This window comes from Cotesia typhae, unplaced genomic scaffold, assembly GCF_013202065.1.
Source record: "Cotesia typhae breed Kobodo isofemale line unplaced genomic scaffold, CoteBio_Ctyphae scaffold_121, whole genome shotgun sequence".
Lineage (NCBI taxonomy): Eukaryota > Metazoa > Arthropoda > Insecta > Hymenoptera > Braconidae > Cotesia > Cotesia typhae.
Window position 1 is genome coordinate 546,660 of NW_027423773.1, and position 19,938 is coordinate 566,597.

General features: G+C 41.0%; 1 protein-coding gene across 10 annotated transcripts in view; it reads right to left on the reverse strand.

The window, feature by feature from the left end:
* Positions 1 to 437: 437 nt before the first annotated feature.
* Positions 438 to 19,938, reverse strand: part of Ten-m (teneurin transmembrane protein Ten-m) — a 125,661-nt gene continuing 106,160 nt past the window's right edge. For 6 of the 10 annotated variants that reach the window (XM_074253077.1, XM_074253076.1, XM_074253075.1 and 3 more), the window contains 10 exons: positions 13,361 to 13,543; positions 11,807 to 11,891; positions 11,577 to 11,740; positions 9,693 to 11,501; positions 9,290 to 9,567; positions 8,250 to 9,207; positions 7,974 to 8,181; positions 7,741 to 7,767; positions 7,332 to 7,548; positions 438 to 7,259 (listed from right to left, as the gene is read on the reverse strand). In XM_074253077.1, coding sequence (XP_074109178.1) covers positions 1,881 to 7,259; positions 7,332 to 7,548; positions 7,741 to 7,767; positions 7,974 to 8,181; positions 8,250 to 9,207; positions 9,290 to 9,567; positions 9,693 to 11,501; positions 11,577 to 11,740; positions 11,807 to 11,891; positions 13,361 to 13,543 — 9,308 coding nt within the window. In that variant the 3' untranslated portion in view covers positions 438 to 1,880. Of the gene's footprint in view, positions 7,260 to 7,331; positions 7,549 to 7,740; positions 7,768 to 7,973; positions 8,182 to 8,249; positions 9,208 to 9,289; positions 9,568 to 9,692; positions 11,502 to 11,576; positions 11,741 to 11,806; positions 11,892 to 13,360; positions 13,581 to 18,761; positions 18,977 to 19,938 lie in introns of those variants that run through there. The other 4 variants (XM_074253079.1, XM_074253084.1, XM_074253082.1 and 1 more) reach the window with 4 other exon arrangements.

A 19,938-nucleotide genomic window follows, 5' to 3' on the forward strand; every position in this document is an offset into this window, starting at 1 on the left:
CGATTTAGATAAAAAAAAAAAAAAAAGTAGCGAATTCCTAAAAATTCACTAAAAAAATTTTTTAAATGCTTCCCAAACTACTTGCATGATTCAAACTTATCATCATTATACATTATTTTACGCAGAATTTAGTGTTCTATAAGGTGCATTTATTTGATTTTCAAAAAAAAATTTTTTTCCCCAAAAAAATTCCGATTTAGAAAAAAAATTAGCTAATTCTTAAAAAATCACAAAAAAAAATTTTTGAAGGCTTCGCACAATTACTTGCGTTATTAAAATTTATCATCATTATATATACTTTTACGCAGAATTCAATGCTTTACAAGGTACATGCATTATTTTTCAAAAAAAAAACATTTTTTTACCCAAAAAAATCCCAAAAAACTAAGACCAAACGCTTCTTAAATTCTAGAGGTGAGAATAAATAGAAGATCAGATTATTTGTCATATATTTTATTAGATAGCGTCAATAGAATACGTATTCTAATACCGGATATACATAGTCTTACACAGTTAGTCTTACACAAAACATAAAAAAAAATATTATACTTTACATCAGATTAATTGTCGGTGACATATATATACACACACACTTATATGTACATTTCACCCTCACCCCCTACCCTACTTTCATGTGTCCTTTTGTCTACCGTACGAGTATTTACAAAGCACATTACCCACAACACAGGCACTCAGACATAAATCGCGATAGGTCTATGCGTATTGCTTATTTTTCCATAAATCTACTCTTTTTTATAATTTTTTTTTTTTTTTTTTTTATTTATTCAAATTTCGCCGCCACAGGAGCGTATTTACATTTCCACCCTACCCAGTGGCAACATCTAGAATCGTGATACACTTCTATAACTTAACATTTCCTAGTGAGTACAAAGCTAGATATCATGTAAGCTTTTTCTCTCTCCTGCGATATTTACAATGGGCTCATCAAAAGATTTTTTTTAATTATTTTTTTTTTTTTAATCTCCAATTATAAAATCCTTAACTTTTTACAACGTTGGCAGTCGCTGATTTCTTACAGTATAATTATCATCAATAATAATCATAATATTAAGGTTAGGTTACGTATGTGGTGATTATGTATTGGTTTTTTAGTAAGTATTACGTGTTGCTCCGCAAATATTACAAAAATCCGCACAATAGCCATACAAATCTGCAGAAAATCCGCACGGCTATTCTGCGGCTGTTCTGCGGATTTTCATAACAACCACTCGGATTTTTGTGGCAACATGCTTAGTAAAGAAAAAAAAAATAACATTACATGTCATATATTTTATTATCGAGTATGTACAGTTAAAAAAATTTTATAAAAAAAAAATAATAGTACAATTTTTTCTTTTAAATATATAAAAAAGCCGATTAATTAATAATTAATAATATTGATACTATCTACAATTAGATATTTGATGAATTAGGTCGATATTTACAAAATAATAAGTAATTTGCTCGTAAAAATATTGGCTCGTAAGCCATCTATGTGTAAGTTTTGTGTACCAACAATTTTTGTTTTGGACGAACGTGGACAATGAACATTCTTTAGTGAATTATTGTTTTATTAAATATTTGTCTTTTAGACCCTGTGTGATGCTAAGACGCCATTGTCCGGATATATATTCCTTAACCACTTGATCACCCCCCCTCCCCCACTTTACAGCCTTATCCCCTCCATAGTCACAAAATGACCATACAATTTTCCCCTCCCTTCTCCCCTCCCTTCTCCCCTCTCCTCCTAATATACTTAATATATAACACCTACAAAATAATTATTTTACTAAGCGGACTAGCTTAATTTTGACACTTCCATATACAAATCACTGATAATCATCACCATCATCATCATCATCATCATCATGGCACCATGATCACGTGTCATGCCTGAGGAACCTGGCCCTACGATTGCCGCTCTTGCGGCGCTTCCTCTTGGTGTCTCTAGTGAAGGCAACATTCCCTGGATCATCAGCCAGCTGAGGATACCTGTGAACACTGTGGATGTCAACGCCCTCGTAGCCATCAACGCTGCCTCTGGTGAGCAGCTGGTCCTTTTCCTCTTTGGACCAATCACCTCGGCCTTGGAACCCAGCACCAACCAACTGCTTCTCAATCTCCCAGGCACGCTCGACCGCTCTCTTGTGGGCGTGCTTCAAAATTCTGTGTCGTTCCTGCTCAGGATCAGCACCGTACTTGATGACCACCGCAGCATCAGGATTGTGGAGCCTCAATTCCTTCCAGGTGCCTGCTCCGTGCTCAGTAGTCTCGTGAGTCGACACATTGAACATCCCTCCGAGTCTCCTGAGCTCCTCCATGTCGTCCCGCATCTTCAGAGCATTGTCCTTGACGAAGTAGAAGACATCCTGGTCATGAACGCTGAAGTGCAGCGGCAGGAAGTACGAGTTGTTGAAGACACTGGTGACGACATCCTGGACCACGCTGTTGACGCCATCGACGACGCTCACCAGCGCACGGCCTCCAACTCTAGACACCAGGATTCCTTCACCAAAGACAGCTCTTCGGTGAGCGACACGCGGCAGCAGGTTCCGGGTCTTGGGTTCCAACTTCAACAGCGGCTTGGGCACAAAGTCAAGGTCTGAGAACTTGTCATGGACCCGGTTGACGATGCACTGGAGCCCAGACATCACTCCAAAGTCCGGAGTTAACTGCGGCGAAGTGATGGTAGCTGAAGGCTGGTTCACCATCTGCTTGGTGTACTCTGATCCTAGCATCGAAGGGATGTCGTAGCCGTAGAGCTTCAACCAGCTGGCTAAATCAGTCATGTAATCCACAGACAACTTGAAGTTGATCGGGTCGTTGTTCCTATATCGGTAGATGAAGACATCCGTTGGAGTTGTCAGCTGGTTGACCATCTGCTCCCAAGCTGGTGTCATCCACTGGCCGACTGTTGGATCGTACAGTCGCTTGTTCAAGTAGACCAATTTGGTCACCGGGTCCAACAATCCTGAGTGGAAGTCTATCGGTAAGTAGAAGTCAGGATTAGTGTCCTTGATGATCTTTCCAAAAGGTGTTCTTCGCATCTCCTTGATCAGGTTCCCGTTGGTGTCAAACAACGCCAATGGTGATCCATTCTGATCAGAAGCAACATAGAATCTCTGCTCTGACGTTTCGACAGTCGTCAGGAAGTTCCGGGCGTCGTAGAGGAACCTGAAGGTCTTTTGGGTCTTGGGGAAATGAACGTGGGTGATCAATTCCGGGGTCTTGGGATTCGCGTAGAAAAACTGAGTAATGTTCTCTCTGTCGTCGTTCCAGGACACTAACCGACCTTGGTCGTCGTAGTAATACCAAATCTGGAACTTCTTGTGCTCTGAAGCGTGGATCAGCTGACCTCGGGAGTTGTACCGATACTTGTGCTCTCCACGAATCACAACGAACCCACGGCTGTCATAAGAATTGAACTCGACGTCTCCATACTGGACAACCCGATCTCCACTGTCGTACCCAAGAGTTATCTTTTCATTGTGCTCTGTAACACCAACGACGTTTCCATTCTCATCGTAAGCATACTGCCAATTGTTGTCAGTGTCTGCCACTTCAAGGACATGACCATCGGCATTGTAGGTGATCTTGTCCATCCTGGACCATTCTTTCTTATCCATAGAATCCTTTCCAATAGTAAGCTTCCGCATCTTTATCCTATTCCGGTTATCATACTCCAGCTCCATCCTGAAGACGTCCAAAGACCTGATGTTCATCACGACACTCTTGGTCCTTCCACGGTCATCGTAATCCGTCACGGTGAAGAACTGCTTGCTTGCGTCCTGCATCACTGACCTATTGAAAGTGTTCCGGTAGATCCTCAGGTCTCCAACTCCTTCAAGGACTCCCAAGTTTTGGTTGTACTTGAGCCTCAATTGGGGCAGCTGCTTTCCGTTAATATCAACTTCAATTCCCGAGATCCTGGCATTCCCGTCATACTGATAGCGATAGTGAGCGTTGTCCATGCCACTCTTGCTGCCAAACTTGATCTTCTCATCTTTAACAATTCCAGCGTGGTATTTGTACTCTACTCGCATTTCAAAGTTAGGCTCATTGATGTCAATGCTCCTAACCAAGGAAGTGGTTTCTTGATAAGTATAGTGAATAGACGACAAACCAGCCAACGTGGTCTCCAATTTTCCAGCGTGGTCGTAGACGTAAGCAACCTTGCCACTTTGATGTGGCAATATCTTGGCCAAAATCTGGCCATCATCGTTGTAGAGGATTTCATAGGGGTGTCTGTTCATCGGGGAGTAGTACTGGTACTTGTAGAATCCAAGTGACGTTTGTAGGGAGAACGCATGAATGTGTCCTCTGGGTGTCGTCAAAGACTGGAGTGCTCCGGCTTCGTCATACTGAAGCAGATAGTCGCTTCCTCGCGGCGTTGTTACTTTCAGCGGAAGGCTGCTGAACATGTCCTTGAAGGCGTAAACCATCGCGGTGCCGTCGGAGTACTTTATTTCAAAGAGCCGTCCAGCGCGATCGAACCCGTAGCTCTCGCTAATGTCACCCCAGGTCCACCTGGTCAACCTGCTGAACCTGTCATACTCAAGGTCAACACCTGAGAAGATTCCGTTCCTAGGTAGCCACTTCAGCGGCTGAGCATTCCGGTCATAGGTGACATTTAGCAGCTCCACGCGATCGTCTATAAACACTGCTACTGTGTTGCTATCACGGTCGTACTCCAATGACAGAAGAACATCACCGTTGACCCTTAATTTTTTGCCAACTTGTGCCACTGCTTTAGAATTGCCCCGCTTGCCCTGGACCTTCCTCAAGTAGTATCTCCACTCGAATCTATTAGCTAGATCACCAGCGATCTCAGTCCTTTGCTTCGCTGGTACCGGGTAGCTTTCTCCCAACAGCGGTTCGATTTCCGCTAAGATAGCATAAGGCAGCGTGTCTGTGCTGACAGTATGGCCCCAAGAAGTAACCTTGCCAACGGAACCGTCTCCAGCGACGGTAGTTCGGCCCTCAGCTTCTCCGACCTTGGTTAGAACACTTGACCCCTTGATCAGCATGGACACTGGTTTGCGGTTGTTCTGTCCGATTTTAACCGTAGCACCCTTGACACTTAGGTCAAACGTCAGGTCAATGACTTTTCCAGTTGGTGTCACTGAGCTGGTGAGTCTTCCAAACTCGTCGTAGTTATAAACGTAGCTTCTGCCGGTGCTGTCCAGCTTGGTTTTGAGCAGCCCAGAAGTTCCATGATAGTCAAAGGTGACGTTGTAGTTGTCCGGAGTGCTGAGTTCGTGGAGCATCTTCATCCTGGACATTCTGAGCCGGCACTTCTGGCCCTTGGTGTTCTCAATAGAGTTAACCTGGCTGCTGTAGTCCCTGAGCAAGAATACTTTATTCCCGCTGGCATCGGTGACCGTGCTCAGCTTCCCGTTGCTGGTGTTGACGTTGTAGGTAAACACGTAGAAGGTTTCTCCAGTTAGGATGTTCTTGGTGGAGATGTGCTGCCCAAACCGGTTGAACACGTAGATTTCTTGAGTATCAGGCGAGTAGATCTCGTACTCCCTCGCTCCTGAAGCATCGGGAATGCTGGCCATCACGGACCTGATCCGGTAGTTAGCTTGATCTCCAATGTGGACCACTCCGTCAGGTGAAACTGCCACAGCAGAAATTGTGTTGAACTTGGACGTAGAAGCTAAGTAGTGATCAGCCTCGAAACAATCGCACCCACGCTCAAGACAATTGCACTTGGACTCTGCTCCAGCGAAGGGACCAATCTTGCCGTCAGTCAGGATGACTCTGACGCGGTTGATCCGTTGGGAATCGCTTTCGGCAATGTACAAGCTACCGGATGGTCCAAAAGCGATGGACTGAGGCATCACCAGAGTGGCATGAGTCGCTAATTCGGTGTCTGACATAGATGCGCTGGCACAGTGCAAGGGTCTGCCTGCTACTACCTTGACGCGACCATCAGGGGCCAGTTGAAGGACCATGTGGTCGTCGATTATGTGCAGGCTGTTGTCCAGAGGATTGATAGCAAGCTCAGTTGGCCAGCGAAGATGAACCTCTTCGACGTTCAAGGTCCCTTCGCAGGGGATAGGCTTCCAGTGGGACTTGTGCATGTGGTTCCCAATCACAGTGGTGATGATCCCGTCCCGGTCAACCATCCTGATATTGGTGCCATCAGCAAAGTAAAGGACATTGTCCGCTGAAACGGCGACGCCTTTGGGGTAAGCTAGTTTGGCGTCTCTAGCAAGCGCTCCATCACCACAGTGGGCTTCGTCGCCAGGTAAGCAACGTTCTCCTGATCCTACGACAGTCTCCCAATTGTGGTCCGGGTCTGTGTAATCATTGACGTCCCTGACGCGGATGATCTGGTGGGATTCTGGGTCTGAGATGTACAAGACACCATCCAGAGGGCTCAAAGCAATGTGATACCTGTAAGACACTCTAGTAGCGTTGAGTCTTACGACAGTCTTAACTGTGCCATCAACCAGGATCTTGCGAATCAAGTTGAAGTCTCCAACAAAGATAGCACCATCTGGAGAAGCTGCTAAAGCTACTGGAGCTAGAAGCCGTTGCTTGGAGGCTTGGCCATCGCAATCAAAGCAGTCCAAAGGTCGTTGGTGTCCATCGCCCATAGTAGTAAGGATGACTCTTGGCTTATGCTTAAGGTAGATGTTGCTACCGTCACCCTTCTGCAAGATTCCCTCGTGGAAGTTGTAGCGGTGGTGGATGTCCAGGTTCCAGCCTCCTACTTCTGAGATAGACATATCATGGCCACTGAGCTTGGTCGTCTGGACGTCCCAGATGATGTCTTTGCAGTCCGCATACTCGTACCCGACTTTGACCATGGCTGTCGTCACGCCGTAGACTCTTTGCCGGTAGACGTTCAATCGGTTCCAGGCGTAGGTGAACTTGATCACTGGATCAGCCTCGAAAGTCTTTTCAAAGAGAATTCCTTCAATGGTGATGCGGAGGTGGATCAGGTTCAAAGTCGGTGGGATGCTTTCTGGAGTTAGCTGCAGCTGGATCGTTGATAAGTAGCCTGATGCGCGTGAACTATGGTAGACCAGGTTCAAACCAGTTCCAGGGATTTGCAGACTTTCTTGGACCACTTGGGACTCTGCTAGAATGGCGCTCTTCTCAGGACACGCTCCTTGGAACCCATGCTTCCAGGTGGCCAAGACGACGGGCTTCATTTGGTCGTAATCGTGCGCCGCACAGGCATGGGCGATGTGAATTGGAGGCTTTTCGTCGACGGTGCTCATTACAATCCGGTCGATTATCACCACCTAGAACAATTCAAAGGTTAGGATCCAATTTCCAAAGTCTTGGAGGATTCAAGGTGATAACTGATGACGTACCTCATTCCAGGGAACAAAGACAATGTGGGTCTGGGGCTTGAACGGCGAACGGCCAAATTGGAGAGTGACAGCACCACCGCCATTAACCAGAAGATCGAACCATCCGTCATCTCGGGTCAGCGTGAAGCCTTCCAAGGGTGTACTGGTACTAACTCTGACTCCCATCAGGCCAGTTCCCATTGATGTCACCACTCTTCCACGCACCACAGCAGATCGACTGTGGAAGAAATTGAATTAGTTTGTGATAGCTGACAGATTATTGATAACACTAATGATCTAATTGCTAGCATAAAAGAATGATAAGCTTGCAAAACGTCAACACAGGAGGAAAATGGTCATGCAAACATAAAAATTCGCCGGTTAAATCTACGTTCACGCGCAAGGAATTAATTGGTCACCACAGTCTTACCTGGTGTTGAAGTGATTCCAGAAGACGCTAGCAGCACGGATAAAACAGATTCGTTAGAAATAAATTTATAAATTACTGAGTAGGCTGAATTAGAAACAAGAAAAGCCGAACGAGAGATATGCCTTTATTCCCGGTAGGACAGGGTTAAGTATTTACATCACATGGTATTGACATGGGTCACAACATTGCAGTTATTGGTTTGTCTCTGGGTTAATCTTATTGACGATACTCACCTTTCGTTGAAGCTCTCCTGTCGTGCGTAGTTCTGAAGGCTGCCTTCGTCAATCAGGAATTTCATTCGCTCAAAGAATGACGCTGTTATTGCTGGTGGCTGCTTTCTTAAAAGGATATCAATAGGTTTGGGCGCGGACACGCACAATTGGCTGCCTCTGCAAGCGTGGTTTCCACAGCACTCGGGATCAGCGCAGTCGATTAGTCCATCTGCAATATCATAATCATTATCCCACTGTTAACCACTATCATCATCATCATCATCATCATCAACCTACCTTTGTCGTTGTCCCGCTGATCACTGCAATTCTGCTCCAAGAGAACGCCGCAGTCCTTTCCATCCCATCCATCATAGCACCTGCACTCCCACTGAGCGTCAACATTGACCCTGCACTGGCCATGACCGGAACAAGAGTTAGGACAGCCCTCCATGGTGCAGTGCCTTCCGTTCCACCCAGTAACGCAAAGACAGGTTCCGTTTTTGCACTGACCATGTTCGTTGCACCTGGGATCGCATTGCTTCAGATTGCAAAGCTCGCCAGACCACCCTGGAACGCAGTCACAAGCATTATCCACGCAGTGACCATGAGGACCGCAGTCCAGGTCACAAAGCTCCTTGGAGCAGTCATCCCCTGACCACATAGGCTCGCAGTGACACGTCTGAGTTTCCAGATCAAAGTTCCCATGGCCACTGCAGTCTGGGAGACACTGCAAAGCTTCCTTGTCCATTTGACTGCAATCGACTCCCTTCCAGCCTTTCTTGCAGATGCAGGTTCCTTCAGCGCAGAACCCGTGACCTGAACAGGTCGGATGAGGACAGTCAGGTTCCTCGCAGAACTTGCCCTTGTACCCTCGAACGCAGTTGCACTTGCCGTTGGTACAATGGCCGTGACCATTACAATCAGGAACTTCACACTCGTCGTGCCTCAATGAGCACTCTTTGCCTTTCCATCCGGGATTGCATTGACATTCGCCGTTAATGTATTCCCCGCGCTGGCTGCAGAGCACGGGGCACACACTCTCGCTGCAGTCCTCACCTCCGAATCCTGGGTTGCACTGGCAATGGCCTAGAAGACACTCTCCTTTGCCGCTGCATCCGTTGGGACAGTTGTGGGTCATGTCTTCAGCGATCACCGCGATGAAGGATATTTCTTGTGGGTCTCCGTCGTCGTTGTACAGAGATAGAAACCAGTGACCAGGTTCCATGTAGTGGGTTACCTCCTTTTTAATTGACGGCTGGAACAGATAGGATCATTATCATCACATTGATTAGGAAACATCAGAACCATCAGTTTGGACCAATGGATCATCAACTTACATGAGAAGCTCTGGTAGTTCTAGCTTTGAATCCACTGAGGACCTCTAGGAGATCATACTGAGTGTGAGTAGGCAGCGCGTTTCTCCTGGCATAGACGCCAATAGACGCTCCTCGGGGAATACTGTAATCAAACCTGACGTAAGCAGCCTCCGACTGGTAGAACTGCATATTCCAGTAGCTGTACGCAGGAATCTCCTTGTTTAAATGCTGGCCCAAGCTGACCTGAGCAAAGGTTGTCCCATCTGGAGGAAAAGACCTGGCAGGAAAAGTTCTAGCACCTAAAATTTGAAAAATACTTTAGAAAAGATTCATCAACTGGTGAGATATCAAAGACTATCAAAGGTTAGTTAGACAGCAGTTAGTGTAACTGTGTAACATGCAGAAGCTGTGGCAGCGACCTCACCTTCAAGGATTAGGATTGTTGGCTCTTGTGGCGTGCCACAAGAGTCATTACCAACAGAACTATCAGTAACACCAGTATCATCAGTGACATTATTAGTAGTACCACTTGCATCATCTAAAGTGGTTAAGGTATTAAACTCCTGAGTGTCCTCGGCTGGAAAAAAGCCCCAGTCATCATCGTCAGAGTCCATGCAAGGGCAAGAGCACTCACACTCGCCTCCAGCCCAAATTGGTGGAGGTGTAGCTGGAGGCTTGGGAGGAGGAGGAAGTTCGTATGAATTAGGAATTGTCACCACATTAGGATTAGTGCCAGGATCACGCGGGACAGAGATAGACACTACATAGAGTTGCTTGGGGGCTGACTTGGTGTCCGAGCTGGAGATAGTCACATTCACCTGGATCATTTCTGTGGTAGTATCATGCGAAGTTTCTGTTATTTTGTTGGTCTCCACCTCCATTGATTCTCCAAATTCCGAGCCCAAAGTTGGGGGGTCCTCTTCCTCAATAGTGTATGTATTTCGTCCTGAGTTTGCTCGGTCGTTCAGCGCGACTATCTCAATTACCTCGGAGTTGTACAGCGAACCCGGAAAATCTTGCTGGGGCACTTCATCTAGCAAATCGCGGTCTGGCTCCTCCCTGGAGGACTCTCTAGGAAGGTCAGCGGTGATCTTTACCACTGGAGCATTAGTCATTGGTGATCTGTCAGCAGTACCTAGCCCCAAATTATCAGTAAGTGGGCTTGAATCCTCTAGAGTTGAAATTTGAGGATCGAGATTGCCAGTAGTTGATGTTCTTAGGTGATCAGTCGTTGAAGCTTGAATTATTGAAGGTGTTTTTTTGGCTAGAATTGATCTTCGATCTTTTGAGAGTGATTTTTCAGAGTCTGGAGGGACCTCGATGGCTAAGATTGAAGCTTGATCGTCGGAAAGTGTCTGAAGGTCATTGAGAGTTGAATTTTGAGCCTTAGAAGTTGGTGGAGCAGTTGAAGATGTCTCCTGATCATCAAAAGTTGAAGAGGATATCTCCTGATCATCAGAACTGGATATTGCATCATCAGGATCAGGTGTTTGACCTTCAGGGAGAGTTTGATCAACAAAAGCTGATGGATCAGTCACAGAAGAAGCCTCTTGATCATCAAAACTGGTTTTTGCACCATCAAGATCAGGTTTTGGACCTTCAGAAGGTATCGGATCATCAAATCCCTGGTTCTGATCATTCAAAACTATCTCCTGATCACCAAGAGCTGGCTCCAGAGCTTCAGGATGGACCTGGACATCCAAAACAGAGTCCTGATCATCAACCCTGACCTGCTGATCATCAAAACCTGAGGTTTGACCTTCAGAAGCAGCATCCTGATGATCAGTAGTCAACGTCCAAGCATCAGAAGTCGCCTGATCATAAGAAATCGTTGTCCCGTCATCGCTGAAGGTTGTCTGCTCTTGAAAAGTGGAACTGCTAGTGGTAGACCCGAAAGAAGCGTCACTTGCGTCACTACCTATAGAACTAGCTTCAGAAAACCCACCACCGTGCTCAGTTAAATGATCATGCATAGTTACTGTGTCAAACGGAGGGTTAACCAAGTCCCAATTGTCATGCTGACTAGTGTCTCTACGCTTTCTACTGTAAACATAACCATTACTATTTATATGATCTCCTGGATTCTCACCTCCTGCAGGTTGTCTTGCTCGTCCAGGGCTTGACGTAGCCGAGGCTGACGTCGCGTTCTTTGTCTCCAGGCTCTTGTCCTGGCTGTCCACCAAAACGTTGCAGGCTTTGGTGGCGTGGTACGGCCAAGTGACCGAGCTTGATGCTGGAAAATTGATAATCATTAGAATCAGATTGATGATCATGATTATTGATTATTGATTGATGATTGTTTACTTACCGGCCAAGTAGATCAAGGCACCAATCAAGCAAATGGCAATGGTGATCGCAACTATCGCGATCAACTTCCAGCTGCACCAGTCCATGCCCTTGCGAAAGTGGCACCTGATGCTTTGTCTCCTCATTGGGATCATCGATGGCGCGTGGCCGTAAGGCAGTGGTACCCTGCAACTTTTTTTTCATTAGAATTTGCGGATAAAGAGGGGGAAAATTAAAGAATTTATTACTCACCTGTCCATATTGTTTTGTAGCTCTACTTTTATTGGACTATTTCCCGTTGACTGGTGCTTGTTATTGTATTCATTTTTCGTATTCTCTGGAAAATTCAAAAGAAGTTAGGTTTTGATAGTGAAAATGATGTGTTGGGAGGACTAATCAGTCGATATTGAGTTTTTTTAATCAAATTTTAGCGTTTTTGAAGACTAAATCGGGATCTATTGGTGTAAAAAATTTTTTTTTATAAAAAATTATGATTGGCTCTTGTAGAGTATGAAATTCTGCGTAAAATGATGTATAATAATAATACTTTTGATGGCCTAGATCATTTTTAAATGGATGTTGAAGTGAAAGTTGTGAGAATTTTGAGGAAATTCGAGTTTTTGGTACTAAATCGAGATCTATTGGGGTAAAAAATTTTTTTTTCTCAAAATTTATGACTGTATCTTATAGAATATGAAATTCTACATAAAATGATGTATAACAATAATATTTTCAATAGCGTAAATCATTGAAAAATCACTGTTACAATAAAACTTTAAGAATTGTGTAAAAAATTTTCTCACATTTTTTGGGCGATAATTTGTCGTAGTATTATAAGTGTAGCAATACTTATCCTTGAGCGAAAACTTGAATTACTCGGAGAAGATGGAGGGGGAAAGGAGAAGGGTGGATTGAAGTTCTCAATCGGAGGGTCGATACTTCCTTGAAAGGCTTTGTCTTGCGCTCCAGGACCTCCGTAACCTCTATTTATCTACAGTGCAGTCTAGCGTGGGAAGCCCCTGTAATGCCCCTCTAATTACGGGTGTGCCCAGAGGAAGGCCCCGAATGACCAAGTGATTACGCCAACCGTTTACTGAGATTGCCAGGGCATTTACTCACGTGATATTCTCGTTCTGACTCCAACGAATAAGGCCCCGGGGTAGAAAAACGAAAAAGATTGATCGAATGGGATGGTCTAAGAACATTTTTTCTGACAGTATTTGACGATCACGTGCTTAATTTTACGGAATTTATTTTTTGATCGGGATTTTTTCGGACATCCTGGCAAATAAATATAAATTATTATACATCATTTTACGCAGAATTTAATACTCTATAAGATCCTATCACAAATTTTTAGAAAAAAAATTTTTTTACCTTAATAGATCACGATTTAGGATCAAAAAATTCAATTTTTTCTAAATTCTCCAAAATTTTTCTTTTCTTTACATTTTAAAATGATCCAGACCATAAAAATCCCTGTTATTATACACTATTGAACGCGGAATTAAATACTCTACAAGATACATTTGTTACTTTTCAAGAAAAAAATTTTTTTTCCTCAAAAAATCCCGATTTATCATTAAAAAATTTCTCTTGGCTACCTCAAGTCCGAAAATTCTCACTCAAAAAAATTGTGGGAATAATTTTTTACAACAGATGGACAGCATACGTCAAATCGTCACGCAGCACTTAGAATAAATTAAACGAAAATAATTTTATAGCCCATGAAGCATCTGGAAGGTCAACAGGGTTCGAGCGTGGGACAGTACATAAAAGATTGATGGTCCATCAAAAGAAACTTACTTGGTGGTTTGTTGTAAAAATTTCCTGATGGCGTTCTCACTAGACAGGAGGGCTCCAAATCAAGATCGCGGTCGTGGTCGCTCGCGTGGCTACCGGGCAGTCTTCCGTTGAGCCGACTCATTGTGGGGTTGCGAGGAGGCACATCGGGCGGGCCCCGGGGTGCCGAGTTGTCCAATAAACAACCTGAAAGAAAAATGTCCCTCATTAAGAGTTCTCATAACTCCTCCCAGGAGCCTCCCAATTTAAAATCACTCCTGAAATCTTTATCAGTATTTAATTCTGCGTCATTTAAGCCCCCACATGCCTATATTCGCCATTTGACGCACACAGATAGCACACACGACGCACACAGGGATAAATAATTGTATATAGGCTTGCGGGTATTCATTTTACGCGAAATCGAGTGCTGGTTACGCCACTTGAGCCTGTTTTTCTCTAAAAAAATCCTGGCGCCAGCCAGAGTGGGTAAAACGGGTCACTGACTTGAAGGAGTGTGTTTTTCCGGCTGACAAGATTGTATAAACATGTTTTATGAGTGTTTATCTTTATTATACACTTTTTGGAGCCAGAACCGTTATCACTACTCGAGACTAATATATATATATATATAGGTTTTTATTTTATCTGCTCGGATCTTAGCCCCGAGCTTGTCTCTTCTTTTCAGTCTCAGCCGCCATCAATGCACTTGAGACAGCTATCCACCCACGCTATGAATAAGCCCATAGAAATAAAACGGCTTTTTAAATTCTACAGTTGCTCTTTTCATTTTTTGTTACGTAAATTCCGGTTCTAAGTCGCCGTTTTTCGTTTTTTTTTCTTATAAATAAAATTTCTAAGAAAAAAAATACGGAGATACCCTTAGAGGTTACAAAGGGTTGAAGGTTTTAACCCTAGCGTATTGTAACATCCAGCTGCGAGATATCTATCTAATTTCAGCTTTTATTAACTGATTTTTTTTTCTTAGATATTAGCTCGACTGGATTATAGACTAGGAGGATTATTAGGGACTAAGTTTTGGGTATTGTCACGAGAGAAATTTTTTATTGGTGATTTCTAAGGAGTAGTTGTCAGATTTAAGGTCTAAATAGGAAGTAGAAGGACGGAAAATTGGGTTTTAGAGATAAAGTTTACGTTTTTTAAGATTAAATAGAGATCTATGGAGGTAAAAAAATTTTTTTTCTAAAAAGTTATGATTGGATGTTCTAGAGTATAAAATTCTGCGTAGAATGGTGTATAATGATGATACTTTTAATAGCTTAGATCATTTTTAAATGAATGTTGAAGTGAAATTTGTGAGAATTTTGAGGAAATTCGAGTTTTTGGTACTAAATCGAGATCTATTGGGGTAAAAAAATTTTTTTTCTAAAAAGTTATGATTCTATCTTGTAGAGTATAAAATTCTACGTAAAATGATATATAATGATCATACATTTGATGGTCTAGATCATTTTTAAATGGACTTTGAAGTGAAATTTCTAAGAATTCGACAAAAAATTGCGTTTTTTTAGCACTAAATCGGGATTTTTTTTATGTAAAAAATTTTTTTCTCAAAAACTCATTAACTCAGCTAATAGAGTATTGAATTCTGCGTAAAATGATGTACACAGATTTGTTATTATATTTTATTATATAATGAAGAATCCTAGTCAAAAAATGAATTTCTTCAAATTTGCGTCTTTTTGACTGAATATTCGCTTTATCTTATTAATTAAATAAAAAATTTCGATCAAATTATAAAAATACTCAATTATAATCAGCTTGAATAAGTAATTGACCACTTGATTATTCCATATCGTCGCTCACGGAAATTGCACCACTATCCTATTTATGATCACCTAGTTTTATAATATTTATACTCTTTACTGGTTAGTTTTTGACAACAAACCATAAAATAATAATAAAATAAAATACTCTATATTTCTTGTACCTTTAATCAGTACAAAAAGAAAAAAAATTTTGTATGAATGAAAACTTTGACCTGAAGAATAACAATGCTATTGTACAACTTGGACAGTTATACCTGGGCGCACAATGTCTAGTCACTTTTATGACCCTTTGTACCCTTGGTACTTTTGAAGGACCTAAATTTACTTAGTTGCCAAGATTATAAATTACCTTTACAAAAATATAAATAAATAAATTTTTTATCAGGGGTTGAAAAAAAAAATATAACAAGAATTTTCCAAGATTATTATAATTTTTAATGTACTCTGATCGTTATATCGATACGCCGACAAATGATTTAAATTATAGAGCTTTTGATCTATTGATCAATTTTCTTTTAATTCAATCACTGTCTGTCAAATCACGGCTATCTGATTGAAATTTTTTTATAGAATTTTAAATCTTAATCCGTGGAACAGTTATGTAGCTTCAAAAATTTTATTTATTTGACATTTTTAGATTGACGTTAGATAGAATTGTAAATTGGTATAAAAAAAGACCGAAATTATTAAAATTTTTAAAGATTCTATTTTTAACTAAGATTTTTTTGGGCTTCAGGGCTGATAAATGTTTATTGCCGTACGTCATTCTACGCGGGATTCAATAATCTACAAGGTAGTTGGATGTTTTTTTTTGAAAAAAAATTTTTTTTGATAAATAGATCACGATTTAGTGTCAAAAAACTCAATTTTCTACTAAATTCTTGATATTTTTAATTTAACAGCCATTTAAAAATGATCTAGGCTATCAAATGTATCATTGCCATATACCATTTTACGCAGAATTCTATAATCTATAAGATCCATTCATTGGAATTTGTAAAAAATTACATTTTCCTCAAAAAAATCCCGATTTAGTGCCAAAAACCCAATTTTCTTCCAAATTCTTCTAATTTTCACTTCAACATCCATTTTAAAATGATCCAAACCACCAAAGACACTTTATTATCCACCATTTCACGTAGAATTTTATAATCTACAAGATTCATTCATCATAACTTAAAAAAAATCTCCAATTCCCCCAAAAAATCTCGAATTAGTTCCAAAACTTCTCATAAAAATCATTCACACCTCATTACAAGTTCCCGATTCAACAACATCTCCCCATTATACCTCCTTAACACACATGATACATCAAAAAAGTAACCTTGAAATTGACTCTCGAATTTTCAGATACTCAAAAAATTTTTACAAAAGATCTCGAACTTGAAAACCAACAAAGGAGCATCAATAGAGAAACAAATTCGTTGGCTCGAATTCTCAGAACACAAAAAGAAGTAGAGGACCCTCATCTCTAATAAATTCTATTAGACACGGGCTCTTAGTTCTCAGATGGTGATGGTATGTGTCTTCCCCTCTCTAAAAAGAAAAACACTCTACTCTACTCGTGTTTGCCCAAAAAACAGATATTATGTTACACGTTTTGACATACCGAATTGTGTAAGCATCTATTACGCGGCCGGGTGCTACAACACTGAACAATATAGTAGTGCCCGGTACCGAAAAAGAGCAAGGATCCATTGATCCATTGAAAAGTGTAAAATCTTTGAAGATCCAGCCAAGCTTCAACGAGAGCGTGTACCTGTCTTTACAGTCATTGAGAAAGTACCCCATTAATTTGCTCCTCACCTGGCACCTGGTCAACAGATTTGTTCGCGGTTTGTCCTTACGTGTTAATAGAGACACTTTAGAATGATAAATTGTCGTCAGTTTGGTTAAAATTGATGATTAAAAGAAGCTATTGTTGAAATTTATTCTCAAGAAATCAGAAAAATTGTTTACAAAAAAAAATTTGTGATTTTTCTAACAAAAATTGGGATTATTGGAAAAACTATGGGACTTAGGAAAATTTTATAAGACACAAAAATTATAGAGAATAAAATTTCCTAACTAGCCACCTTCAAAATTTTACCAAAAATTCCAAATATAACTCCATAAATCACAATAACAATTACATTCAAGGACACCCGCGCCTTCATTTAAAAATCAATACAAACTTTCTCCAGAATAAATTTTCCGGGCTCGGTTAATGTTAAGGCTTCCATTGAAGCTCCAAATTATAAATTCAAATTCCAAAAATGTCCATAATTACCCCCACCTCTGACAAAAAAAAATAAATAAATAAATAGGGTGTCATTTTGAAAGAGATCCGTTAATTCCGCGATTAACTACGGACTATTTTTCTAGTCTCTCCTTACTATCAGCTATCCGAAATAAATCCGTAAAGCCGGTGGCTGAAGATCGATGTGACTTGTCTGCGTTAGCCGCCCTCCCTGGCACCCCAGCGAACTAGGAGGGAGCGAAAGAGATAGTTACTGTGAAAAAGGGACGGAAGAACTCTGGGGAAGAGTGTTGGCAAGCAAAATAACTTAGATAAGTCAAAAAAATAGACAGTAGTCCTGCATTTGGCAGCTCAAGGATATTGAACACAGATATCCACGATTCACCCCTGGGTGTGCCTTCTTCCCCGATTTATCGACCCTTTACTCACATACACACACCAATTAGATCCCCAGAAAACGCACGTGCCGTCTTTTAATGAGTAAGATTTTTCTTAGTAATTAAAAATCATTTTTTTTTTTTTACCTAAAAGATCTGAAGTCGAGACTAACGTCATTTGATAGAGAATTTTACAAGGAAAAAAAGTAATTTTGGTTGGTCAAAATTGGTCCAGTGGTTTCCGAGATATCACCATTTTTATTTTTAATTTGACCTGAGCACCATCTACAAAAAAGTGATGACACGGCTTAGAGGAAGTTATAAGGAGTCAAAATATCTTTAATTGAACGGAATCGGTCCAATAGGTCCCGAGATATTTACAGTTTAATTTTTGTTATTATTGAATGTGACGTCGCGGGTTCGAATCCTGAGTAGGTTTATTTATTAATTTTTTTTTTTAATTAAGAATCGTGTTTGTGTTAGTATTAAATAAATTTTCAATTAAAAATTCATTTCAAATTTTTTTTGAGTTTAAATTCCAAATTTTGACCTGCGCGATTTACACTCGGGACATAACCCACCACCTAGAGTCTGTCATAAGGAACAAAACAAACTTTTAACCACCAAAATCAGCCCCTAAAATCCTTAGAAATTCAAAATTTAATTTTTCTCACGAAGGTCGTGGGTTCGATTCCCATCAAAATATTTTTTTTTTTTTTTTTTTTTTTTTTTTTGACTAAAAAAATCTTCTCGGTTATTCTTCCAATAAATTTAAACTAAAATTGCTGTCAAGCACTTCTGACACCAATTATCATAACTTTTTCTCCAGAAAATTAAAAAAAAATCACTTTTTTTGTTTCCAGGTAGTTAAAATCGTAGGAGGGTAAGGATTTGGGCCAAACACTTAATTGTTGGGAAAACAATTTAGTATTTAAGCCCAAGCAGGCTATTAAGTTGACCCTCGCCGGAAGTAAAAATTTCGGGGCAATTTTATAGTGAGGTCTTAATAAAAAACGAACCTCGAGCTCCGTAACAGTAAGTATACTCGTTGTAATCAATGCAGGACCTCTTTATGAGTTGCTCATCGGGCACCAAATCCAGAAGGGCCGTCGGGTCGCACATTATCGAGGATTCATTTGATGAATTAAGCATCAGGACATCGAAATCATCGTCCTTGTTATTTAAATTGTGATGGTGATACATCAATATTATTATTGATATTATTTACACTTATTATTAGCACTGACACACACACACATGTCACTAAATAAGTAACCGGGAGAAAAAAAAATGCGAAACTACCCTCTCGACGTAACAGCGAACACTGAACTGACTTCCGAGCCGAGGCGACCCTAAAGATTCCGCATCTGAGCGTCTGCATTCGAGTGGATGGTGGGGGCTCACTGGAGGAGAAACACTAGGGGAGAAATGCCAAGGAGAGGGGGGTTATTTAAGTTCGTTCATAACGATCGAACATTTACTAGGCCGTAATTTAACTTTCTTTCAGATTTTTTTAAGATTTTCCCTTAAAAAAAAAATGATGGAGGTTTAGAAAAAATTCTTTGTATTTTTTTCTAGATTGCTGAGGGTCTTAGGAGTAATTTGAGACCTCACAGAGCTCGCTAGCTCAATTAGGGCCCGAGATATTCCACGCGAAGTACTTGAATTTTGATAAATTTTCAGTTTTTTCGATTTTTGCGCGCGAAAAACTGGATTAAAAATTTATTTTATATATTTTAGGGGTAGGAATAGTTACTAGGAACCTTTGAGAATGTAATTTGAGGATTAAATTATTTTTAGGAATTTTAGAAAATTATTTTTGGGACCTAAGAGATAGAAAAGTGGAAATTTCTCAAAATTCAGGTACTTGGCGCAGATTTTCTCGAGTCCTAATTGAGCTAGTGAGCTCTGCGAGGTCTCAAATTACTCCTAATAGCTCCTATTATCCAGTTCCACCCTCAGAATATTCAAAAAAAATTTTTTAACTCGTTTTTGGGGACCGAAAACTCAAAAAAGTCCAATTTTCTGACTTTTTTGGGGTTTTAAATTTTTTTGACCCTCAGCGCCACCTGGAAAAATTTTTTTATATTTTTTTCCAGTAACTAGAGTCTTCAAGCTTTCCAAAAAAAATTTTTCCAGCCTTCTATCTCATTTTTATGAGGAGTTACAGCATTTTTAAAATGGTACAGCATACTT